This window comes from Mesoplodon bidens (genome assembly GCF_964165515.1).
Source record: "Mesoplodon bidens genome assembly, chromosome: 4".
NCBI lineage: Eukaryota > Metazoa > Chordata > Mammalia > Artiodactyla > Ziphiidae > Mesoplodon > Mesoplodon bidens.
In genome coordinates, this window is record NC_138160.1 from 171,071,802 (window position 1) to 171,097,936 (window position 26,135).

At 50.7% G+C, this 26,135-nt stretch overlaps 2 protein-coding genes across 2 annotated transcripts in view; one reads left to right on the plus strand and one right to left on the minus strand.

Annotated features, from left to right (window-relative positions):
• CCNJL (cyclin J like) overlaps positions 1–11,913 on the plus strand; it is a gene marked incomplete at its 5' end in the record, with an annotated part of 55,433 nt that extends 43,520 nt beyond the window's left edge. Inside the window, 3 exon segments of the mRNA XM_081230796.1 lie at positions 7,372–7,674; positions 9,250–9,409; positions 10,939–11,913. Of these exon segments, the coding sequence (XP_081086922.1) occupies positions 7,372–7,674; positions 9,250–9,409; positions 10,939–11,362 (887 nt within the window). The 3' untranslated portion in view covers positions 11,363–11,913.
• A 7,890-nt stretch (positions 11,914–19,803) lies between these two features.
• On the minus strand, positions 19,804–25,907 carry FABP6 (fatty acid binding protein 6; the record flags this gene model as incomplete). The annotated part of the gene is made up of 4 exons (XM_081232388.1): positions 19,804–19,857; positions 22,330–22,419; positions 24,535–24,710; positions 25,841–25,907. 4 exons carry the CDS (start codon positions 25,905–25,907, stop codon positions 19,804–19,806), a joined length of 387 nt encoding a protein of 128 aa, XP_081088514.1.
• Between the last annotated feature and the right edge of the window lie 228 nt (positions 25,908–26,135).

A 26,135-nucleotide genomic window follows, 5' to 3' on the forward strand; every position in this document is an offset into this window, starting at 1 on the left:
CTCCATACTGTTTTCCACAGTGGCTGCACCAACTTACATTCCCACCAACAGTGTAGGAGGGTTCCCTTTTCTCCACACCCTCTAGGGGAGGCTGTTCTTTATTACAGAGAGTATCCCTGTTGGAGATTTACTCTTCAACTTCAGTTCTGCCATTGGAAATAAAAACTGAGTCTTGTTGATCATACAGATCTTTAGTGGAAAGGCTCTGGAGTAAATAGGAGGATTGATGAAGAGAGTATTTGTAGAGAACATGGGGGTTAGATGGGGAGGCTGCAGCTTACCTGACACTCACATCCATGGGAATTCCTGCGCCCAGGTAGATAAACTCACTATGGAGACTTTCTGGAATTGCAGGGATCTTCCTGATTGTATCTGAGATTTCCTGCTTGTGGTATAGAAAGCTCTGGACTTTGGAGCCATTTATGTATTTGTTTAAAAAAAAAACCTTCCCTGGTGGCGCAGTGGTTGAGAGTCCACCTGCCGATGCAGGGGACACGGGTTCGTGCCCCGGTCCGGGACGATCCCACATGGCGCGGAGCGGCTGGGCCCGTGAGCCTTGGCTGCTGAGCCTGCGCGTCCGGAGCCTGTGCTCCGCAACGGGAGAGGCCACAACAGTGAGAGGCCCACGTACCACAAAAAAAATAAAAATAAAAATAAAGCAAAAAAAAAACCCCCACCTGGTTCTCTTTAGCCAGGGAACTTTGGCCTCATGTCTGAGCCTAGGTTTACCTCCTGAATGGGCAGCAGGTAATCCTGAATGAGTCTGTAAATGGGCATCTTGCCAGGCATGAAGGACTGTTGGGGGGATTAACTGGGACCTGTCTAGTAGAGAGTGGGCAGCGCTGGGCCTGGGCTTGAGAAATGGGCAGCGCTGGGCCTGGGCTTGAGAAACGGGCAACACTGGCTTTTTATAGACTCCCATTCTGTGCTGTTTATGTTTTTGTTTAAGAATTTTTCTAAAGGCAGTGTAAATGTGGATGAGCGTTAGAGCTGCATAATGCATTCATGGGGGTTCATTATAATATTTTCTCTGTTTTTTTTTTGGTATTTTTAAATTTTTCCAAACTAAAGAGTTTGGTTTCTGTTTTGTTTTGTTTTGTTTTGTTTTTTAAGCAATTAAAAATACTGCTTCTCTAGGGCTTCCCTGGTGGCGCAGTGGTTGAGAGTCCGCCTGCCGATGCAGGGGACACGGGTTCGTGCCCCGGTCTGGGAAGATCCCACATGCCGCAGAGCGGCTGGGCCCGTGAGCCATGGCTGCTGAGCCTGCGCGTCCGGAGCCTGTGCTCTGCAAGGGGAGAGGCCACAACAGTGAGAGGCCCGCCTACCGCAAAAAAAAAAAAAAAAAAAAAAAAAAAAACTGCTTCTCTTGACCCTACTTCAGAAAAGTCAGGAGTCTGTTTGGTCTGTTTTAAGGCTTGATTGTCAGGACAGCAGGTAGAAGAAGAAAAAGAAGAAAGAGCCAGTCTTTAGTCAATTCATAGAAACAGAAAGTAGAAAGGTGGTTATCAGGGGTTGGTGGAGGGAAACAGGGAGTTGTTTAATGGGTATAGAGTTTCAGTTTTGCAAGATGAAAAGAGTTCTGGAGATTGGTTACACAACAGTGTGAATGTACTTAATGCTACTGAACAGTACAGTTAAAAACGGTTAAAATGGTACATTTTCTGTTATGTGCATTTTACTATAATTTCTTTAAATGCCATTTAAAAAAAGAGAGAGAAAAAAAAAAGCCAGTGTGTGAGTGTCACTCCTGAGGCTTGCTGGCTTACAGTGTCTGGCCACTGTGGCCTAGTCTGTGGTTAAGAGTTTAGGTCACTTGGTGGCCTCACAGTCATCAGTCCACTCACTAACTCTGTGACCTGCCAAGTGTGGCTCAGGCTCTCTTTGCACCAGCCCCTGGGAGTGTGGGAGCAATCAGTCAGCTGATGTGCAGAGCATCCTCAGAGGTGTTTTTTGTATGTTTCACCACTGCCACCAACACTAAGGGCTCATGTGCATGTGGCTGGCCTCCCAGATTCAGGGTGAGTGCTCTGATAGGCTTAGGATTTTTTTTTTAACCTTAGTATGTTGACAGTGCTCCCACTGTTCAAATTTGGGACAGTGTGAATATCCAAAAAGAAAAATGTAGATGAAACGGTAGAATTGTTAAAAATTCTTTTTTTCAACCCCAATGTAATAATTTATTCAGGAAAGGATCCTCCATGGATGCCAAACCATTGAGTTAAAGGCTGTTGGGAAACAGGATATTCACTTATTCTTGAGGTGTCACCTCACAGATGACTTATTAATTTCACAGGAGAATGGTACCTTTAGAATGGAGAGGTCTGGTGTCAGCACCTTAACCAAGCGATCAAATGTAGCATCGCTATTGCTGGGACAAACTGATGTTGTATAATTTCTGATGTGATCTGTTAAGAGGGACAAAACGTCACCTCTGTAGTTTTCTTGCTCAAACCGTTTGATCATGAGGAAACAATCAGGGAATCCAGAATATGGGACATTGTACAACTGGCCTGGATTCATCCAAAGAGTTCCATGTCATGAAAAACAAACAAAGAATGGGACCAAAGAGATGTAACAGACACCATGTGTAGCCTTTTGGATCTGGATCAAAAAAACAAAGGTTATAAAGGCATTTTTGAGACCCTTGGGGAAAGTCAAATATGGATTGAATGTTAGAAAATGTTAACTACATTAATGCTGATGTTGTTGCAATTGCTAATAACATTATAATTAAGTAGGAAAATGACCTCAGGGATGGATGCTGATATATCCAGGGGTGGCACGTCATGCCTGCAACTTAATTAAAAAATGGTCCAGTAAAACCAATATTTATATACCACACACACACACACACACACACACACACACACACACACGGCAATTGTGTGGCTCCGTGTCAGCTGTTGGTGAATCTGGGGAAGGGTCATCTGGGTTCATTGTTCAGTTCTTTCTTCTTTCCTGTGGATTTGAAACTTTTCCAAATAAAAAGTACATCAAACAAGTTGAAGACAGTCTGTGGCTCTTGTCTGACTTGCAAAGACTCGGACTTCTGTCCCCCGCCCCTCCCGGGGGACCTGCCTAAAGACTCCCAGGCATCTGTTGTCTGTGCCATTTGTCAATAAGGAGCAAGCAGCTGAGTGGCGGTGCTCCGTGGTGGCGGGCTGGGGACAAAGGGCTGCCCGGCTCACGGTCATGGGAGGAGGGGAGGAAACGTCTGCCGGGCACGTGCAACACCAGGAAACTCATAAAATCTTTGCTGGCTGTGAAGTGTGTTGTTCGGTGAGAGCAGGGGCTGCAAGGTCACTCCTAGGTGTGGAGCTGAGTGCTTGCGTGAGCTTTTTCTTTGACCCTCTGGGGCTCCGAACAGAACCTACCTGGGAGGATCTGTTGTGTGTCCAGCACATGCTAGTGCCCGGCCCAGCATGGAAGGTCTGTCCATTTCTGTGTGCTGGGTACTTCTTACAGCACTTTGCATCCTGCATAGCCATGCTTTCTCCGTGTGGGGCGGATTCCTAGAGAAGAAATGAACAGCCTGTGGAGTTCAGTGCTTTTAGGTCCAGGGTCAACTTGTCGAGGATTCAGACCCAGCTCTGCCCTGCTCTGCAGTGCGGTGGGTCCCCATGTAGCCTCCCCAGTGTGGGGAGCAGAGAGAGCAGATGAATCAGATTCCTCAGTAATCCATGGCCCCTTCCATTTGAGGGTGATCCTTTTTGGGCCTGGTGGCTGCGGAAAAGGCAGAACTCTAAAAGGTTTGAAAAGCACTGAGGGCAGGGAGAAATTAATCTGATTGAGCACATCTGCCATCGGAATAGATTGCTGGCTGCCAGCAAGACCATGGAAGGGTCTTGGTGCCACCGCTGGCACGATGCAATAGCGATGCTACATTTGATCGCTTGGTTAAGGTGCTGACACCAGATCTCTCCATTTTAAAGGTACCAGATGCAAAGGTTTCTGCCAGAGCGGTGACCTTCACCGTGCCACCCTCTGCTCTGGGAAGAAAAGAGCTCTAGCTATTGAGTGCCTGTGAACAGCATTGGCTCAGGTCAGCCCAAGGTTCAGGGAAACCTTGACAATTTTGCAAGAAAAATATTATTTTCTTTCTTTTTAATTTGCATAAAGAATAAATGAATTGTTGGAGAAAAAATAGCAGATACAGATAATCAGAGAGCATCGGAGAACAATTCAAATGGCCGACAATTCAGCTAGCCAGAGAGAACCATTCATTCTCTCAGCAAATAGGCATTGGGCATCTACTGTGTGCCGGGGGCCGTGCTGGTACCTCGGGGCACACCTTCGAATATGTGGGACATGGTTCCTATCCTTCTGGGGCTCACACTTGTTAATGACCTATTAATGGTCAGGTGCTGGCCACTGTTACTACTATTAGAGATTAAACTATCGGAGTGTGAGCAGTGCGTTGATGACGCCGAGCGGCCTCTGAGCTGAGCTCTGGAGGACAGGTGATAAGGGGGTGAGGGGATGAGCACGCCCGCTGGAGGAGGGGCCAGATTCCAAGTGTGGCTGGATCCAGTGCTTGGGGAGGGCGAGGGGCCCTGAGGCCACGGAAGGCAGCAAGACCTGGTCAGCCGGGTCCCCCCTACCCAGGATTTCAGCGTTCAAGAGCCTCTTCCCCTTGGGGAGGGGGCAGCACTGTCCTCACCTTTTCCCGCCTGAGTTGCCCTGGTTGGTACAAGGCAAGGGAATAAGGTGTGTGCTCCGCCGGCGGGGCCGTGGATGGGGCTCGGGAAGGAGGTGAGTCTGGGTTGCTTTGCTGTAAGCCGCTTCGGGACCAGTCAGCATCGTCTCTGCTCCTCCGTGGCAAGCACTAGAGCTTCTCGTCACCAGCTCTGCCCACCCAGTGGGCTGTTGCCTGGCTCCCTGAGAAGAAGGATGCAGGCTTCCCAGACTCAGTGTCTCGTTTCTCAGTGACGTCTTTTGAGGCCTTAGTGAGGAATGTGTTGTATCTGCTGCAGGGCCGCCTGCCTGAAGTGGTTGCTTCCTTATCTCTCAGCGAGCCTGAGCGTCTGCTGAGAACTGGGTCAGGGGGCACTGGCAGTTGAGCACAGGTGTGTGGATGACTTGTTGGCTGTTGCCTTCATCGGCACAGATGTGTGCTCAGAGCTCAACTGGGTCGCCCACTGCCTCTTCCGACACCTGCTCCCGCAGCTGTTCTGCACCCAGTGAGGTTAGGCTTGGAGGCCAAGGTGACCAGACCGAGGCCACCACCATCCGATGTGGGCATCGGGCAGCACATGGGGACCATGGTCAGGGAAGGTTTCCAGGGGGCAGTGGCTTCGAGGTGAAGGATAGCGTGAGCTTTGGGCGGAGTGAAGAGGGGATGGGGAAGGGTGCTCTGGGCAGAGGGGCTGCGCGGACAAAGGCTCGTAGGCAGGGAGGGCACGGTGCCTGCAGAGAACTTCCGTGGCCGAGGCTACAGCCAGGAGTGCGTGGTTCCCCCGAGTGGGGGTGTGGTGGCTGCACGCCCCCTGCCTGCAGAGCCCTCCACAGCAGAGGCTGCCACTAGGGCCTTCCACAACTGATGACTGCCAGGGGGACATTGCTATGGAAATCCTCGGTTCCTTGACCCTTGAGTGGGATAACCCCAGGCTTGTGTTTTATTTCTGTTTGTTTGCGGATTTATTTCCTGCAGATTATTTCTTCATGCGGATTTATTTCCTGCAGATGATTTCCAGGACCTTCCAGTCTGAGGTCATTGTTCCTTCAGTACTTACCGAGCTGTGTGACATGTCTGTCTGCGGGGTTTTGCATCTTTTTGCCACTGTGCATTGATATGAATGTATTCCAGTTGTCTGTTCCTGCAAAACGAATCACCCCAAAACTAAGTGATTTAAGACAACAACGATGTGGGTCGCTTGGTGGTTCCTGTGCTGGTATTACCTGGACTCCTTCATACAGTTGCTGGAGGATCCGCTGGCCTGGAAGGTCCAGGGTGGCCTCATTCATGTGTATGAGAGTCGGTGCTGGCTGGGCTGTTGCCTGGGCATCTTGGTTCTCCTCCTTGTGGCCTCTTCACCTCCAACAGGCTAGACTTGATTCCTTGCACAGAGGTCTGGGAATGGCACCTCAGGCGGGACAAAGGCAGAAGATGCAAGGCCTCTTAAAGCCTCGCTTTGGAAGTTACATGACGCCACTTTTTTTGTTTTCCAGTCTTATTGAGATACAGTTGGCAGACTGCATTAGTTTAAGGTGTACAGTGGTTTGATATATGCATATATTGTGAAATGATCACCACGATAAGTTAGCATCCATAATCCCACATAGTTAGACTTTTTTTTCTTGCAGTGAGAACTTTACAGATCTACTCTTTTAGGAACTTTCAAATATGCAATATGGTTAAGTATAGTCAGTATGCCTGACTGTTGCATCCCCAGGACTGATTGATCTTATAACTGGATGTTTGTCCCTTCTGACCGTCTTCACATCCCCCACCCCCTCTGGCAACCACCAATCTGCTCTCTGTATCTGAGTTTGTTTTTTTAAGATTCCACATGTAAGAGATATCATAACAGTATTTGTCTTTCTCTGACTCTCTCATTATTCACTTAACATAATGCCCTCAAGGTCCATCCACGTTGTCCCAAATGGCAGGATTTCCTTCTTTTTATGGCTGAATAATATCCCATTGTATATAAATGCCATATTTTCTTTATCCATTCATCTGAAAGGGGACACTTAGGTTGTCTTGGCTGTTGTGAATAATGCTGCAGTGAACGTAGGGGTGCAGAAACCTCTTCAAGATCAAGTGCCCTTTTGGCTTTTGTCCCTTTCCTGTCTTCTCCTACTTATAGATCTTTCCTAGGCTCACATCCCAAGCAAACTGTGTCTGGAGGAATCCAAATTAAGAACCCATTGACAGAGTTTAAACTCAGTCTTGTAGATACTGGGGAGCCACTGAAGGACTTTTCCACGTCTGGAGGGACAGGACCAGATTTGCAAGGTCACCGTGACAATGGCGCCCTGACCAGTCCTGAGGCTGAATTAGTGAGGACCAGATGGGAGGGCCACCTTACTCCCCAGGCCCTTGCTGCTGTTGCTAACTGCTGTTGTGATCCTCACTGCTGGTCTGAACATTTGGTGTGAGGTTTCCCATTGAATCTAACAAAAGCTTTCGGATGTATAATTTCCCTTTTACATGTGAGAGAACTGAGGCACAGAGAGGGTGAGACACCTTTCCATGACCACACAGCACAGCTGGAAGTGATGGCCTGGGGATTCGAGCCCAGGTGTGACAGATCTGGAATGTGCGCCTTTGGGCTTGCTCCTCTCCCTGTCAGCACCGTCCAGGTACTTTAAGGTGGGCTTTTACAGCAAGTGTCGTAAAAGTCCCAGTAACCTCTGCTTCTCCCTCAGGTAAGTTCGAGGATAGGGAAGACCATGTCCCCAAGCTGGAACAGATAAACAGCACGAGGATCCTGAGCAGCCAGAACTTCTCCCTTACCAAGAAGGAGCTGTTGAGCACAGAGCTGCTGCTGCTGGAGGCCTTCGGCTGGAACCTCTGCCTACCCACACCCGCCCACTTCCTCGACTACTACCTCCTGGCCTCCGTCAGCCAGAAGGACCACCACTGCCACAGCTGGCCCACCACCTGCCCCCGCAAGACCAAAGAGTGCCTCAAGGAGTACGCCCACTACTTCCTAGAGGTCACCCTGCAAGGTGGGGCTGATGTCAGGGCCTGTCCGCCCTTCCCCCACCACACGGGGGCCGGGGTCAGGGGCCCTGAGAGACCTGCCCCAGGGAGTCCTTGCTGATGGGGGCCCATCCACCCAAATCACCAGATCACTCCCCTTGGCAGGGATCAGCAGAGAAGGAGCGACGATTCAACCCTGTGTTAGCAGTAACGTGTAAAAGAGAAGTAGCAGCTTGTATGCAGGCAGCTGGTAGCCTGTCTATTTACTGATCACCTGGTAGTTTTTTATACACTAATCTGGAACACAATGCAAATCCACAAGTAGGTGACTCCGGAAGAGCTATCATCATACAGGTAGGGTGGGAGGGAGGATTATGTTTACATCTGCTTTAGCAATAAACTTTTACCTTGTTGGGGGACTTTTATTTGAAGTGTCTAAAGATCTAGATATTAAGTACAACACTAGGTCAGAAATACTGTTGATACAACCACCTGACAACCCGCTGCAAACCAAATATCAATAATCTCAGTAACATCATCAACAATTGTAATATCAAGCATTAAATGAGCACTTACTATGTACCAGGCACCTTATTTTAGTGCTGTGCATGCATTGTCTCATTTGAACCTCACAACGACTTCACATGAAAATCATTTGTGCTATTCTCATTTTACGAATCCGTTTCCTTAGTTGATACTCAAGACGTGAAGTAACTTACCCAAGGCCATTGCTGGAATTTGAACCTGGGGAGTCTGACTCTGACTGTGTCTGTAACCGTACCACCCTGCCTAATTCATACTTTAACAGGCAAATGTTGAAATCATTGCCAGTCATAAACAGGATAAGACAGCATCTGATAACTGACTGTTCTTCATGAGAATTGTGGGAATTTCAACAGTTTGCCTTTGCACATAAGTAGTCCCAGCTTTGCCGTGTTGCCAGATACCAAAGCAGGACGTTAAAGATTTCTCAGATCATTTCCCAGTGTGTGTACATGTACATGTACCAAAACATCCCGCTGTACACCATAAATATGTACAGGTTTTATTTGTCAGTTATACGTCAGTAAAGCTGGGGTGAGGTGGGGAGGATTCCCCAGTAAACCTAAGTCAAGTTCCAATTTTAGTTAAGAATATCAAACACTTACAGGCATTCATTCATTCGTTAGTTCTTTCAACAGATTGTTAGGGAGTGCCTACTGGGGGCCAGGCTTTGTTACTAAGTAGCCTTCAGTCATAACCTCAAAAAGAAGCCTTTGAAACAGTGTGTGGGTCACCCCTAACAGCCAAAGGAAGGAACAGGTGTTCGGCAGTTCTGCTTGTAGCCCATCAGCAAGCCCATTGCAGCCCCTGGAAGCCAGGGATGGTATTTTGAAAACTGCTCTAGGCTGACATAAGAAATCCCAGACTGAGAGAGCCAAGGTGTTTTAAGATTCAAGAATGGAAATTCATGCTGTTTTAATTTTTCATCGTGTGTGTGTGTGTGTTTGCGGGAGCAGTGAACAACCTTGGACCTAATCATTTGTCTACCGGGGAGCACAAGGCAGGACTCCAGGACCAGGCTTTCTGATGCTGACTCCTTCTCTGTGATTCTCTTTCAGATCATATTTTCTACAAATTCCAGCCTTCTGTGGTGGCCGCAGCCTGCGTCGGGGCCTCTAGGATTTGCCTTCAGCTTTCTCCCTACTGGACCAGAGACCTGCAGAGGATCTCAAACTACTCCCTGGAACATCTCAGCACATGCATCGAAATCCTGCTGGTGTAAGTTCCTCTCCTGATCCTTTGTGTTTCGGAAATACCGAAGTTCCACTTGCTCATAAGACTCACTTCAGGCAATTTCCTGGAGGCTTATGGTGGGCTGGTGGCTCACGGAAAGTGGGCCGTGGTGACTCCTGACAGAAGTGGGATTCGGGGAGTTGGTCCTTCCTATTTTGAGTAGCTTTGGGTTTGCAATTTTTAGGTCAAGAGTGCAGCAGCAGAAGGGCTCTGGGCACATCTTTCTGAGTGTCTTGGGCTCTTTGACCCAGTGTATCAGTCAGTCTTCTGGGTGATTATATTGAGACACTCTCATTATGAGCTGCTTTTCTCAGACATGGCCACAAAGCTGACTCTTAGCCAGCTAAGCCCAGAGTGGCTTCACGTAAGAGGCCACAGCCTACTTGCAAGGGTCCTTGGGAATCTTGGGGAGGAAGTGTTCAGTGTTTCAGAGAGGATGCTTAAAGGCATCATAGTCAGAACACCCTGAAACTGATAGCGGAAGCAAAAGAGCTCAGTAGTGACTGCAGGGAGGAGGGCAGAGAGGGCAGAAAGCCCTCGCCTGGCTGCACCTGGTCTCTCTTCCACCCAACGGCTGGTGGCATCTCCTGGATGCTGGCCCCACTGACCACGGGGCCAGCCCCTGAAGAGCCACCTCTCAGCCTCCTGGTGCAGCTGCCTTTGTCCCATTCCTCTGGAATCAGTCCTGCTCCCTAGCCCTTATTTTAGAATCTGTACCTTCTAGAAGGTGCCCAAAGCTGGAGAACACTGTCTAGCCTGAGTGAGGATGGGTGCCCCTGGAGACTGAGCCACCAGCCCTGCCTCTTCCCCAAGGCTGTCCCTCTGGGGTAACCCCCTGCTCAGGCCTGCTGCACCCTCCACTTGTTCCTTTCTTACCGAAGCCTCTAATTGATTTGTTTTCCCAGAAAGGTTTACTACCGGAAGCTTTTTTTTTTTTTTTTTTTTTTTTGAGAGGGCAAAAGACCTGTTCCATCCCCCTTTTCAGATGGAGACACTTAGGTCCCTGGGGGCAACCTGCTTGAAATCTGCTAGCTTAGCCGGGGATGGAGCTGGCTGGAAGTGCCTTGAAGGCAGAGGTTGTGCTCACCTAAGCACCGGGAGCTCTGCCCTCTCAGGGCAGGCGCTGTGCCCAGTGTGGGGATGCAGTGATGAGCAAAAGCAGATGGGTGCTCCCTCTCGAAGCTCGAACTATGCATGAGGGACCAGGTAGTGACCGGAAGTTATCATCTGCGGTGTTGACCGCCAAGGTGGGGCAGTGCAGAGGGGCTGCAGGGACAGCTAGGCTAGTCTTGAGGGGTCAGAAGAGGGTTTTTGTCGGAAGCAGATCCAAGCTGAGATCTGAGGCCCGAGTTTAGTCAGAGAGCAGCTGAGGCAGTGCTTCAGGCAGTGAGCCCAGGCTGGGAGAGGCCCAGCAGTCACAGCACATGCGTCTCCTGGCATCCCCCTCAGCAAGGCAGGTGTCTGGTGCTGGAGCCTCTGACCTCCCAAGTCTCACCCAAGTCCTTTCCTTTCAGAGCTTATGACAACATCCTCAAGGATGCCGTCGCGGTCAAGAGCCAGGCCCTGGCGATGGTGCCCGGCACACCCCCAGCTCCCCCCCAGGTGCTGTGCCAGCCACCTGCCTATCCCGGCCTCGGCCAGCCGACAGCGATGGCCCTGGCCCAGTTCCAGACCCCCGTGCAGGACCTGTGCGTGGCCTATCGGGACTCGCTGCAGGCCCACCACTCGGGGACCCTGCTCTCAGGGGGCAGTGGCTCATCCCTCCATACCCTGTACCCCACCCTCCAGCCCCTGGACATGTGTCCCGTGCCACTGCCCACGTCCCTCAGCATGCACATGGCCATTGCAGCTGAGCCCAGACACTGCCTCGCCGCCACCTACGGGAGCAGCTACTTCAGCGGGAGCCACGCGTTCCCTGCGGGCTGTTTCGACAGATAGGGCACCTTTAGCCACGCAGGGAGGCCTTAGAGACCTGGGCAGAGGAAGAGGATGCTGACGAAGGGAGCTCAGCCCAGTGAGGTGCCTGGGAGGCTGTCCCCGCAGAGCCTCAGGACCCTTGAACGGAGAGGGTGCATGCTCTTTTTAAATAAAACTGACCCGGGGCAAAACAGGCAGTGACATACCTCACCCAAGAGCATTGCTCTGGAAAACGTCTTCCACACGTGGCTGGGATGCAAGGGGATGGCTCGGTGGCCAAACCCTGGAGAGGGGCCCAGCGGGTCGAGAAAGACCTGGGAAGAGGCCAGGAGACTGGGGACTGGATGCAGACCAGCAGTTCACGAGCACGTCCAGGTTTTAGCATCAAAGACTCCTTTATTCTTTGCCGATGGCAGCTACACCACTGAAAAGGGGGCAGCCTGATGTGTCTCCAGAGCCCCGGTAGATGCTATCTGGGGTGCTTTTCTTTCCCTGGCTCCATCCACAGGGGCCTGTGTGTGTGTTCATGCCCGAGTGTCTGTCTGCCTTCCGAGGCACAGTGGGCAGCTGTCTTGTTGCTTTGTTGTGGAACCTAAAACCCTCTTCAGCCTTTTAGATATTTCACATGCTGCTGCTTCCCGAAGTGACCTAGCTTTCTGTTCAGTAAGATGTCTTGTTTACATGCTGTATCAGGGATTTTGTGATACTTGAAAAGTCCTTAGGAGAAAAATGATGGTGATTGCCACACTGCCTGTCCCACGCAAGGGCTGTAGGTTTTTAACCTGGCTTGGGGCAGACCTGTGGTTAACCACAGAGCTCCCTTTGCAAAAGCATATGGTTGGGGAGAACCACTTTCCAGGCTCTCTGTTCCGGAAGATTCCACGTCTTGGATGCTCTATTCACCTGTAGAACTTCGATAACCACCCAGAGGAGAAAGCTTGTTGAAAAGTAGACAAAGATTTAAACCCAGCAATGCTCACCTCCTTCCACCGCATGCATCTCCTGCTTGAGGTTAAACCCAGCCTCAGCCTCAAGTTTGGCTCAGAGCAGAGGCTCATAATGTGGGATTGTATGCCTGATGCCAACTGGCTTTGGGGATTTGGGGGCGTGCAGGGTCTGTTACACGACTGACAGCCAGTGACAGGGTGGATCAGAAGCCAGTATTTGGGTCTCTGCAGTGAGAGGGCTCTCAGGAAGACTCTTGGAAGCATGTGCAATATGTTTTTATTCTGACTCACGGCTTGTGCTCAGCGTGTTTTATTTTTTGGTTGGTTTAGGGTCAGAGGTCCCATTGTTCACCCCCTAGGACTGGGAGGTGCAGAGAACCACGAAGGCGGTTTTTGGTTGGTTTTTTTTTTTTTTTGAGAAGAACCCATCTCAGTTTTCTTGACTTGGTTGCCAGTCCAGGAGACTGGCAGGGGGGCTGCCAGGAGTCGGATCTGAAGGCGGTTTTCAGAGCAGATGGGAGCCTCAGCGTGGAAGCTGAGTAAAGAAGAGCCTGGACGCGGGCGGCGCGCGGGGCTGCTTTGTCACACTAGCATAGGAAAGTGCACATTCATTTGTTGTTCTCTTTTTCTTTTGCCAACCTCCTTCTATTTATGTGCAACTGGTTTGGATTCCAAGTTATTGTGTTTGTCTTTTCTGGGGCTGGGCGCTTGGGAGGGTCCGTCTGTCCGTATCGTCGTCACCCCCCACCCCCAGTAGAACCTCACAGCCAGCCCAGCCCCTAAAAAAAGTGGTCCCGCAATAAACACATCACCTGCTCATGGCCTCTCTGGGTTCTCTTCCTGGCCTTCTCTCAGCCAGCCCTCCCTCCCTCCCCCACGTCAGCCTCCAGAGATGGGCACCCACACTGGTGCCAAGAGGTTGTGGAGTTGGGTGACAGCAAGACGGGCTCCTGCCCTCGGAGCTGGAGCTGGGCCTCCCTGGGTCACGGGCTGGGCAGCGAGAGTGAGTGAGGCTTGACATCCCGGCTCTGAATCGGGTGGGGTTCTCCGGAGAAACAGAACCCATTATGGAGGTAGAGTGATTTAGTTTAAGGAAATCGGCTAAATGTCCCAAATGCCTGGATTAGGGTCAGGGTTAAGGTTCCACTTCCTCATACCCTCTGGGTTCAAAGTCCATCTCTCCAAAGCCATCTTTTCTGTCATCTGAATGCTCCCCTCTCTTAATCCCTTTTATCAGTGATTCTCAGCAGGGCTCATTTGTGCCCTCCAGGGGACTTTTGGCAATGTCTGGACATATTTTTTGGTCGTCACAGTTGGGAGAGGGACTTGGTTAGCATTCAGTGAGCAGAAGCCAGGGATGCGGCTCAACATCCTACAATGCACAGGGCAGCCCCCACACTAAAGAATGGACTGGCCCCAGATGACCGCTGTGCCATGGTTGAAAAACCTCAGCCCACAAGGTCACCTTCCAAAGAGGTCTCTGTCATCCCCCAGGTCTCTTTCCTTACCCCCTTTGTTTTCATCATAGCTGTTAAATCATCTGGAATGATCTTGTTAGTTTGTTTACTGGGTTTGATGGCTGTGCCCTAAACCACCTGCAACCAATAGAATATATAGATACCTGGTGATCGTAGCACTAATCACCCAGCTGACGTTTATTAAGCGATTGCTGTTTGTAAAGCACTCTGCTAAGGAATTTGCTTATATTATTTCCTATAACCATCCTAGTAACCCTACAAGGCAGTTGTACCTTACAGATCAGAAAACAGGGCCACAGAGAAGTTCTTTGCCTAAAGACAGTGTGGTGAAGGAGGGAGGCACAATTCAAACCCTGGCAGCCTGGAGCTGCCCCGCTGCCCTGAGATGCCTCAGTCGAGTTTTGAATAAGTGCAAGGCTCCAGCTGGCCATCCTGCTCACCTGGTGAAGAAGACATGACAGAATAATGGATATGGGTTCGCCAAAGAGTCGCCAGGCATTTGTGTTGCTGATTGACGGGGTCAAGGGGATTCTCAGAGTGTGCTCAGCAGCAGACAAAAGTACAGAAACATAGCTTTTGCACAGCTGCCACAGGCTAACGGGATTTACGGCTCCATCTGCCTGCCCCCAACAGGCTCTGATGTGGGAGGGGTTCCCCCAGCCCTATCTGTGAAGGTGAAGACCTGGGACCAGGCTTGGGGCTTCCCCAGAGCATCCCCTGGGAGGGAATCCACTTCTGGGCTGCCTCTGGTAATCCCTGGCACCAAGTTCCTGGGAAAGAATCTTACCAATCTCATTAACCTCATTCTCTGTTCCTCAGGGAAGCCATTTGTGACAACTTTCAGCAGAAAGGCCATAGCGTTTGGCAGGCGTCTCAAATCCAAAGGCCCACCAGGACCAGGCAGGTAACATAGTGAGTGAATCAGCTGGATGACTGAGACAGCGTGAGGTTATGGGGACTGATGAAGCCAGTGTGTCCCCTGTAGAGGGTGTGGCTTCTGTTCAGCTCTGGCTAATTACAACCTTTCAGGGATGTAAGCCTTATGTTGCCACAACTTCAGATTTTCAGAGAAACTGGATATCTGCACTTGCTAGGAAATCTAATTTTTCGTGATTTAAAAAAATTTTTTTTAAATTGCAACGCAATAGAAGACCAATAAAACACAGGTTAAGGTGGTTCTTAGGCTGGAAGCTTGCAGCTTCTAGTGTACGGACAAGAACGTTAGCCCGAGAGGTGGAAGGTGCGAGTCTGTCTGCTCTTAGCTAGATGACCTTGAGAAAAGCTGCTTCTCCACTCTGAACTCGTCTTCTCGTTTGTAAGGTGAGAAAGCTGTCAGCCTGGGCTGCACTTCAGGTTTATGATAAGAAAGCATGGAATATGTGGCATCATTATTCAGCAGTGAGTTCTGTGACAAATATTGTAGATGAGTGGGCTTCTCCCTTTGGAGGAGGGGCCCAGATGAGCCCCAGAGCTTCACCGCCCCCCATCCCAGCTCTAGCTTTAAAGGAGGAAGAACTCAAGTGGTCAGCCATCTGCTGGCCCAGCTCGGACCAATGTTTCAGGCCCTGCCCTTACCAGAGCCACAGCAGGCAGTGTATACTGGAGTCAGACCTTCTGCTACTCCCTAGCTGTGTGGACGAGGGCCGGTCAGTCCCCTGTTTTAGATCTCAGTTTTTTCATCTGCAAAATGGGAGGGTTGGGACTGGAATGGTCTCCAAGGTCACACCTGGCTAGGGAGCACTTCAGAACAGTGACATCTCCCTGGTCTTCTGTTCCGCAGGTCTGCAGTGGGGCCTGGGCTATCCTTTTTTTTTTTTTTTTTTTTTTTTTTGCGGTACGTGGGCCTCTCACTGTTGCGGCCTCTCTTGTTGCAGAGCACAGGCTCCGAACGTGCAGGCTCAGTGGCCATGGCTCACGGGCCCAGCCGCTCCGCGGCATATGGGATCTTCCCAGACCGGGGCACGAACCCGTGTCCCCTGCATCGGCAGGCGGACTCTCAACCACTGCGCCACCAGGGAAGCCCTGGGCTATCCTTTTAATAGGACCCCCAGGAGATGCACCTGCACAGCCAGGTTTGACCACATCTCTCTGCTCTAGAAGCTCTGACCTAGTGTGTTCCCAGTCACACCAGTAGAACCTCCAAGAAGGGCCGTGTGTAGTGAGCACTTACTGTGTTCCACGCCCTGTACTTGACACTTCCCTCATGGTCTCTTATTCCCCCTGCTCTTCTTTTGTCCTCATGGCAACATCATTATCACCATGTTCCAGATGAGGATACCGAGGTTCAGAGAGGCCCAAGGTCTCACCGTGGGCAAGGGGTGTGGACTCAGTTTGGCACTTAGATACGCCGGACTGAGGAGGCTTGTGGCCTCCGCATTGCCGCCCCCAGAGGAAACACACCCCCACACCATGGCCCAGTCACTTGGGATTTCACTGCTCACCCCCCTGCCCCACCCCCAGCATACAAACACCTCTTGGTATCCTTGGGGGCCACAGGTGTGTGGTGGAACGCCACCTAGTGGTAGTCTTTAAAGATGCTTTGAGAAGCCCCCATTTCACCAGATGAGCTTGGCAGGAGGGCAATGGTTGCTAGAGATGACTTCCAAGGGTCAGGGTGAAGGGCACCCGAACTGAGCAGGGAGTCACTCCCGCACCTTGAACAGCACAGCAAAATGGTGAAGCGCCTCTAACTTTATGGAGGCCACTGGCGAGGATTTTTACCTTTTACCCTTGCAACTCCTCTGTCACCCGGGAAGGGAAGGTCTTATGGGCCTATTTTACACATGGACAAGACAAGATGCCAAGAAATACGGCAGCGTGCCCACGTGCCTTACAAGTGAGTGGAGGGGGCACTCCTTACACTTGCATCACACTGGCTTGAGAATGACAGTGCTGATAATGGAGGTGATGCTGGTCGCAGTCGCAGTGGCTAGTATTTAATTTGTAGCGTGACGACTCTGTTAGGTAAGTGCAGTTGTTTTCCCCACTGACAAGGTAGGAAACTGAGGTTCAGAGAAATGGATGAACGTACCCCGAGGTGACACAGCTTCTAGGTGGTAGAAGAGGGATTTGAACCCTGGCACTGTGACTCCAGAGTCGAAGCTCTTAACCGCTGTCCCTTCTACTGGCTGAGGAAGCCTCTTTTCCAAGATGCCAGCAACATGGACACTTCACCCCATCTCACCTTACTCCACTTACCCCCATAAGCTGGAAAGAGAAACTGTAGCCTCCATCAGCCGGTGATGCCCAGCCCTTCATTAATCTGCTGTGTGACCTTAGATGAATTTCTTCCCTTCTCTGAGCCTTGGTTTCTATATCTGTGGAATACAGAGTTTAAACTAGTTGAGCTCGGAGGTCCTTCTAGTCCATGAATTTGTGACTCTGTAACCCTGGCTGCAGTGTTTGAATTTGTCCTTGAATCGGTTACCAGAGTATAAACAATCTCTTCCCCCTCAGCTCTTTCTTTCTTTGCTACTCTTCGCCCTTCTCTCTCTCTCAGGTTTCAGCCTAATTATGGTCACCTCTCTGTTATTTAGAGACTTATTATCCAAGCTCATTATGAGTAATCATTCAGTCTGGAGGGGAAACAGCAACACTGCGAGTTTAATGCTTACCTAGTTAACTTAATTAGCAATAAGTCTTGGCAAAATGATGGCATTCACAGGGTCCTGGCTTGGTGGGTGGGTGTGGGAGGCTGAGTGCTGTGCTTGGAAAGCAACAAGTTTCAGGGCACAATGTGGGGGGAGGCGAGGTCTGAGCTGCCAGTGAGTTGAGCTGTGCTGTCTGTCCAAGCTGAGGCTGGCCCCTGAGAGTGAAAGGCCGTAGATGACACAGGCTACAAGGACCTGAGGTCAGGTAGCACTTATGAAGCACCTGCTGTGTGCCAGACCCTTCGCAAGGTGTCGGGCAAACCTTATTTCTATTACCCCGTATGTGGGACTTGTATATTCAAGATAATTTAGATCATTCAGCTCTCTTTGTAGTATAGGTTTCGGGTATACGGTATTATAATTCAACTTTGCAGTATATATATATATATACTTTTTTTTTTTTTCGGTACGCGGGCCTCTCACTGTTGTGGCCTCTCCCAATGCGGGGCACAGGCTCCGGACACGCAGGCTCAGCGGCCATGGCTCACGGGCCCAGCCGCTCCGCGGCATGTGGGATCTTCCCAGACCGGGGCACGAGCCCGTGTCCCCTGCATTGGCAGGCGGACTCTCAACCACTGTGCCGCCAGGGAAGCCCATGCAGTATATTTTTATACTTTGTATATCTGTATATACTTTGCAGTATATTTGTATATACTGAAGAGTGATCACCACCATACAGTTGACCCCCTTAACCATTTCACCCACCCGCCTAACCTCCTTCCCTTCTGGTAACCACTAATCTGTTCTCTGCATCTATGAGTTTATTTTGTTTTATTTTGAAATCATACGATATTTGTCTTTCTCCATCTGACTTATTTCACGTTACATAATACCTTCAAGGTCCATCAGTGTTGTCACAAATGGCAGGATTCCATTCTTTTTTTTATGGCTGAATAATATTCCAGTGTGTGTGTGTGAGACAGAGAGAGAGAAAGAGACATCTTTATCCATTCATCCACTGATGGACACTTAGATAATTCAACTCTTATAGTGAGTGCATTCTTCTCTTTTCAAGGAGTCCTGCAGGATTTTTGATTAGGGAAGGAGAGAGCTTCCAATTTGATGCTACTGGCTTCTGTAAGATTCTTAACCTTTTCACTAAGGGAGGCCTCAGAGTCATGGCTTTGGCAGCAGAATCCAGCTAGAAGTCAACATTGTTCAGCTTTGACTTTTTTTAATAGTCTTAGTCTATTTATGGCAAATGATGTTGGCTTTCCATGTATATAAGTGATATAAAGTTTCCATTGTAGTAAAAATAAGTGAGTTGCCATAGAGAAAACTATGGGGTAAAAAGAAGTCAGGGTGGGGACTTCCTGGCTGTCCAGTGGTTAAGACTCCCTGCTTCCACTGCAGGGGGCACAGGTTTGATCCCTGGTCCGGAACTAAAGATTCTGCATGCTGCATGGCGTGGCCAAGAAAAGTAATAAAATAGAAGTTAGGGTGGTACCCAGATGGGGAACACTCCCAAGGAGAGAGGAGAATGAAAAAAAGCGCATCGGGGTTAGCGACTATCTAGCCACGGGACAGGCAGACCTCCCTCCTCTTCCTCCATGCCCCGGACAGACGCTGTAATCAGGCAGGGATGTCTGCTCAATCCAAATGCCGCCTCAGAATCCTTCCTGATGCAGGGCTCCAGGCACCTACCAGGGGATCAGAGTGACCCTTCTGACCACCTTTCCCAGCCCACTGCAGCTTCTCCAAGTTTCTCCCAGGCCCCCCTGTCTAAGCCCTACTCTGACTGCTCGCTTGCTGCCTGGCACTCCCATAACCCCTGTGCCATCTCATAGAGTCCCATTTCTCCTCAGTTCCTCATTGGTCCTTCTGGCCCCCTCTTGTACCAGCAGGTAAACTGAGACCCAAAGGAACGACTCCCCAACAGATTAGCAGAGAGCCACAGCCGTGCTGAAACACCTTCCCTGGCTAAGCCCTGGTGGGTGCATCCCAGTGTCTGTGCAGCCTCGGGGCCCAGCAGTGGGGGGCCCTTCCCCACCTTCCTGTGGCCCATCTGAGAGTCAGAGTGCCACCCCTCCGAGGTGATATTTGTCTCTTGAAAGGATGGTCTCCACGCCGAGTGTGGGTGGCAGGCTGGGGCGAGGGGTCCACAGAAGTGTGCCCGCCGTGCATCCTGAGCACCGCCTTTGCCCTCTCCCCGGGGCCAGGGGTCTTCCGACCATACCCATCTCCTTCTGCCATGACACAGGTCCCACAGAGATCTCAGGGCCAAGGTGTGGCCTGTGTAACCATCGTCAGGGGTTTCCCACCCCCACCAGCCAGAACTGCCCCAAGACACCAGAGAACAAAGACAGGTTCTGGAACGAGCAGAATGTCTGTTGTTACATCAGCTTTATTGGTGGCTTTGCGGCCCCCGCAGAGCCCTGCCTGCTAGCTCAGGCCAGCCTCTTGCTCACGCGCTCGTAGGACACACCTTCAACAGTGGAGATCTGGAAGAAGCAGCAGGAACTGGGGGTGTCAGTGCAGGGGCCCCAAGGTGACCATGGGGCCCAGAGAAGGTAGACCAGCCTCCAGTCCCAGCCCTGAGTGGGAGTGAGCCTGCTGCACTGCTTCTCTGGGCCTCAGTTTCCCAATTTGTTGCAGGACTCATTGTGTGGACTCTACGTGGCCAAAGTGCTAACAGATGTTGGCGTGATGTGGCTTTTCGTGGGATAATCTTCCACCCGTCTGTCCATTTCAGTTCACCCATGCCAGGCACATCTGCACGACACCAAGCCTGTCCCCGTTGTACAGATGAGAAAACTGAAGGTTAGAGAAATCAGTCACCCCTCTAAGTCTGAGGGGCCATGCTCACCCTCTGCACCATTTAGCATTTATGGGGCCCCTGTGCTTGGTGATGGGAAGATACATTCCCTGTCCTCAGGAAGTGTAAGCGTTCGTGGAAGAGGCTGCAAGAGGATACTCTTCAGCCAAGGACCACTGTGTGTGGTGCCCTGGGCTCCAGGCCAAGACATGCTATCTTGGGATGTGTGCATAGCATCAGTTGGTCCAGATCCCCAGCAGAGGAAAGCAGCTTTCTTGTGAGGAGGGGTGGGTGGCAAATGGAGTTTGGCGGAAGCAGTTTTGTAAAAGGGCAGCAGTGTGAAGTGATGTGTGATTCGCATATGGGATGGATGGAAGATGAAGTGGAGGGGGAGGCCGGGGAGGAGGCTGGGGCACGGTCTACAGGAGAGGTGATGAGAGAAGGGGTGCTGGTGGTGGGTGGAGACGGAAGGAGGGGTGCTTGCAAAATGCACCCATGTTGGTGGAGAAGAAGGGAGGTATCCAGAATGACTCTGGGCCTCCAGAGATGGGAGATCTGCCACCAAGACAGCTTGTCTCTGGTGCCTAGTCTGTGTGTGTGTGCATGTGCATGTGTGCATGCCTGTGCCTGCCTGCGTTTGTGCGTGCACGTGCGTGTGTGTGTGTATAATGGCCCCGAACTCTGGGCTCTGCTCACACCTTATAGGCTCCATGGTCAGGCGCCTCTAGGAATTAGGAAACGGGTTTGTTCCATTTGGGAAAATCAGTTCAGTTGGGCACAAATGTGCTCCATTCCCCTGCCCTGTGTTCTCCCTGCACTCATCACAGGCTGGGGAGCTTTGCCTCTAGCTTTCATCAGATTCTCCAAGAGGTCGATTTCCATCCAGAAAAAAATGTATAGTCACTTATGTCATACACACACACACACATATATATACATATATATATGTATATATATACACACACACATACACATAGATATATTTTTAAAACACTGTACATCTATTTATTTTTAGATTTTTTTTTTTTAATTAAAATGAAGGGGAGAAAGAAGACCCATTGGCCTGGGAAGAGCAGGCAGAGAATTTAGAAGTCAGCTGATGCGATCTGCCTCCACCACAAAGTAGCTGTGTGACCTTGGGCAAGTTACTTGTGTCTCTGAGACTCTATGGCTTCTCTGTAAAATGTGAGTAATGGGAGGGCACTGAGCCTCTTGGGCCACGTGCTCCATTTCTCTAGACTGGGCTTGAGATGAGGAAAACAAGGAAACAAGGGAGAGATTGAGAGACAGAGAGAGAGGACAAGGGGAGGCAAACCCTGCTTCCCTCATCACTTCCCTTCTGGAGGGGCTTGAGGAGGACACACCAGACCTCCCCCAGGGGGACTCTAGCCCAGGACACAGGCTCACGAAGGGGGAATGACATGTAGAAACGCCTTCCTTTTCCTCTTAACCTCACACTGTTTCTTTCACCTGGGGAAAACTTTGGAGCCCCAGGGAGAAGAGATGGATGTGAGATGAGGGCCTTCCAGGGCAGCACCTCCAACCTGTGTTTACAGAGAATGGCGTGTGGGAGGGGTCAGTCTACAGGTGTGTGAGTTGTCCCTGTCAGCGTTTCAAAAAATGTTTAATTAGTTGGCAACGTTTGCTAGACTGGAAATTTCACTTGGAAGTGCCAATTTCCAGCTTCTCTTGAAACACCAAAACATCTAGCAGCAAGGGCCTGAAGTCCCTTGTGGAAGTGGAATGGAGTGATGGCTACCCTTGCAGGGCCCACCCAGACTCCCCACTTCATTCACACTCTGGGAGGGGTCCAGATGTGTGTCCCTGAGGTGGCCGAGTGTGGGCACTGGAGTCAGACTGCCCAGAGCCAAATCCCTGCTCTGTCAAAAAAACTCTGTGCCCTCTGGCCAATCACTTAGCCATCCTGTGTCTCAGTTTCCTCACCTGCAAAATGGGGATAAAAGTCCTTAACTAACAGGGTGATTGTGAAGGTCAAATGAGGTCACGTGCACCCAGTGCTCAGCACAGAGCCTGGCCCATGGTTGGGCGAGCAGGTTGCCCATAAAACCAGCTGCCCAGAGGACCACCTCTTGGGGGCCGTGGCTGGGGGCAGAAAAGCATTCTCATCGATTTTGCCAGGAACCAGTGGGACACTCACCTCCACCAGCTTGCCATCCATGATCTCTGCAGTGTAGTTGTAGTGGGGGAAGTTCACCACCACCTTCCCACCCTCCATCTGCACAGTGGCCTGGAAGAAAAGCAAAACACAGAGTTGCAGAGCAGCCCCCAAACACAGGCCAGCCCCTCAGGGATGAAGGCCCTGCTTGCAGCCTCAGCAATCCCCCTTTAGGAATTAATTTGCCCTATAGACATCTGATTACATATATCCAAAGATATAGATAACCTGTGCAAGTCACTGAACCTTTTGTGCCTCGTTTTTGTTTGTTTGTTTATCCATTTATTTATTTATTTTTGGCTGCGTTGGGTCTTCTTTGCTGCACATGGACTTTTTCTAGTTGCAGTGAGCAGGGGCTACTCTTGGTTGCGGTGCGCGGGCTTCTCATTGCGGTCGCTTCTCTTGTTGTGGAGCACGGGCTCTAGGCGTGCGGGCTTCAGTAGTTGTTGCGCACGGGCTTAGTTGCTCCGTGGCATGTGGGACCGTCCCGGACCAGGGCTCGAACCCGTGTCCCCTGCATTGGTAGGCAGATTCTTAACCACTGCGCCACCAGGGAAGTCCCTGTGCCTCGGTTTTCTCATCTCTAAAATAGGGGTAGTAACTGTACCTACTTCCTGGAGTTATGGGGAGGATTAAATGATTTACTATGATATATATAAAGTGCTTAGAGCAGTGCCTGGCTTGGTGTTGAGCACCCCTTGTTAACTATGGAGTCAGTTATGATCATCATTATTAGAATGATGCTGATGTCATCCAAGGGTGTTGATTGCAGCATTGTTTGTAATAGTGAACAACCTAAATATCCAACCTGTATTATCCACTGGTAAATAACCTAAAAATCTATTAATGAGGGAGTGGTAAGTAAATGATAGCATTTCCATACCATAGGATACTGTACCACCATTGAAAAAGAAGAGGCAGGGCTTCCCTGGTGGCGCAGTGGTTGAGAGTCCGCCTGCTGATGCAGGGGACACGGGTTCGTGCCCCGGTCCAGGAAGATCCCACATGCCATAACAGTGAGAGGCCCACGTACGGCAAAAAAAATAAAAAGAAGAGGCAAGTCAATATGTGCTGACAAAGAAAGACATCTGTGAGAAGTTGTTACATTTTTAAAATACCCAAGTGGCAGAATATGAATATTATGACTGCGTATCCTCCACCTTGGCAGCCTAGAAGCCTGAAGGAGCAAAGTACTCTCTTGGCCAGGGTTGGGGGCTACAGAGGGGAATGGGTGGAACACGTGGGGGACCAGTCTGGGTAGAAAGGGACAAACAACCACCTTTCAATTCTTTGCTCCCCAAGACTGCAGTTTCAAACCCAGATGAGTCTGGTTCTAGGGCCTGGGCAATTAATCTCTAGGCCACGCTGGAGGCAGCATAAAAATGTGGTTATGGAGGCTTCCCTCCATAACCATGGCGCAGTGGTTAAGAATCCACCTGCCAACGCAGGGGACACGGGTTCAAGCCCTGGTTCGGGAAGATCCCACATGGCGCGGAGCAACTAAGCCTGTGTGCAACAGCTACTGAGCCTGCGCTCTAGAGCCTGCAAGCCACAACTGCTGAAGCCCATGGACCACAACTACTGAAGCCCGCACGCCTAGAGCCCGTGCTCCGCAACAAGAGAAGCCACCACAATGAGAAGCCCGTGCACTGCAGTGAAGAGTGGCCCCAGCTCGCCGCAACTAGAGGAAGCCTGCATACGGCAATGAAGACCCAATGCAGCCAAAAATAAATAAATAAAATAAATTACTTTTTTAAAAAATGTGGTTATGCTCTCCGGAACCAGACTGCCTGGTTATGCAGGCCCGCCCCTGCTGTGGGATCCAGGCAGCTATTTAATCCTATGACTCAGCCCAACTCCCCCATCTGTAAAATGGGGCAGTAATTGTAGCGACCTCATGGGCTTACCTGCATTAAGATGTGTGACAGATCCAGCAAGTGTCTGGGATATATGTGTGAAGGATTCAGCAAATGTTAACAATTTTTACTATCATTATAGTGTCAATTATTGACGGTAGCATTAAACACTAGGAGAGGCTAAATTGCCAAGTAACTCAAGCTGTTAAAGCTGGAGGCTAGACTCGAGAAGAAGCCTCAGCTCGGGGAGCAGCCCCCGGGGACACGGTGGGGACCAAGAAGTCAGCCAGAGTCCTGGCGAAGGAGGGAGGGGTGGCTAGCTGCCTCTCACCTTGAACTTCTTGCCCATCACGGTCTCCATGTCGCACTCTTTGCCGATGGTGAAATTGTTGGTAATGGAGGGGCCCCCGGGGTAGTTCTGGGACCAGGTGAAGTTCTGCCCGTCCTGCTGCACCTCTGAGGTGATCTTGAGGTTACGACCCTTTTCAATCCTGTCGCTGGGGAGCCCTGGGCCAGGGGACAAGCAGAGTGGCCATGTAGGAGCTGCCTACGACTTGTGGCTTTGGGCACGAGCTTGCCTCCCCTACGGCAGGCCAGCCGGACAGTCGAGCACAAGCCCCATGTCGTGAGCCATGTGGCTTGGGCAAGTCACTGTCTCTCCCAGCCTCAGTGTTTTCATCCAAAAAATGAGGATAATAAGGCCCATTTCCCAGGGCTGTTGCAAGGATTAAATTACAGTGATGGTGTCTGGTAAAACTCCTGGCATATAGTTAAGAATAAATAATAGCTGCTCTTCTGATGGTGGTAGAACAGAACTTTGCTGACCTCATAAATTTCTAAAATGAATGAGACCTTCAAGACTGTCTTGAAATGCTCTTGTTTTACAGATAAAGATTCCCACATCTAGACTGTTGTAGGTGAAGCCAAGTCACTGTTCCTTCAGGGCCAGTCCCAGTGATTGACTCAGAAGGGCTCTTGCCTTCCCAAGGCCCCAGGGCACACGGATCCCGCTCTTGGGGCCCATTTCCTACCAGGAGGTAGTGAGCCCTGCTCCCCTGGGGCTGTCCTCAGTGTAGACGACTGCACTGCCTCACACTTAGCTAGCACACCGAGACTTCTGCGGGACTGTCAAGTCCACTGTCTCTTTGGTTCCTCACAACCAGTGCTGCAAATCGAACAATCAGAAGAGTGGGGCCTTTGATCTCCACCCACAGTGCCTAGCACTGTAAGAGGCCCCTGTTTGCTCAGTGACTTAGGGAACGAGTGGCTTGTCAAACCTGATCTCTGTGCTCCCACCCCTTGGTCACCTCTCCCCAGGCAGGATGTGGTGACACCACTCATCATCTCATCCTCGGGTCCAGCGGGGTCTAATGACATCTGCTGCTGATGCACAGTGTGACCTTGGGCAAGCCTTGCTGAGGCGCCCCATCAGTAACATTGGGTTGGCCGTGCGTGTAGCAAGCATTCAGTAAACGTTTGAATGAATAAACCAATCAACTCTCCACCTCACCCATTACTGGCTGTGTGACCTTGCACGAGTCACTCAACTTCTCTGAGCCTCGTAGACTTTGGGTTCCCTGTGCAGAGCTGGCCGTGACAGCCCAGCCCCAGGGAGGTGCTTTCAGGAACTCCCTCACCCAGGCGCTTCGTGAACTCGTCATAGTTGTTCTCACTCTCGATCTCATAATTGCCGGTGAAGGCCATGCTGCCAGAGAGCTGGAGGCTCAGGAGAAGAAGGATGAGGACGATGGGCTGTGGTGCTGAGGGGTCTGGTGCCTCAGCTTAGAAACCCTCCCAGATGCTGAGGCTCAGCCCCAAAGTCACCCCACTTCTCCTTCCCACCCCTGAAGGGGAAGCACTTGCAATTTTATGACGTAGGCAGGCAGCAGAAACCTGAGGTTATTCACCCTGGGGACTCGTTGGCTGGAATCC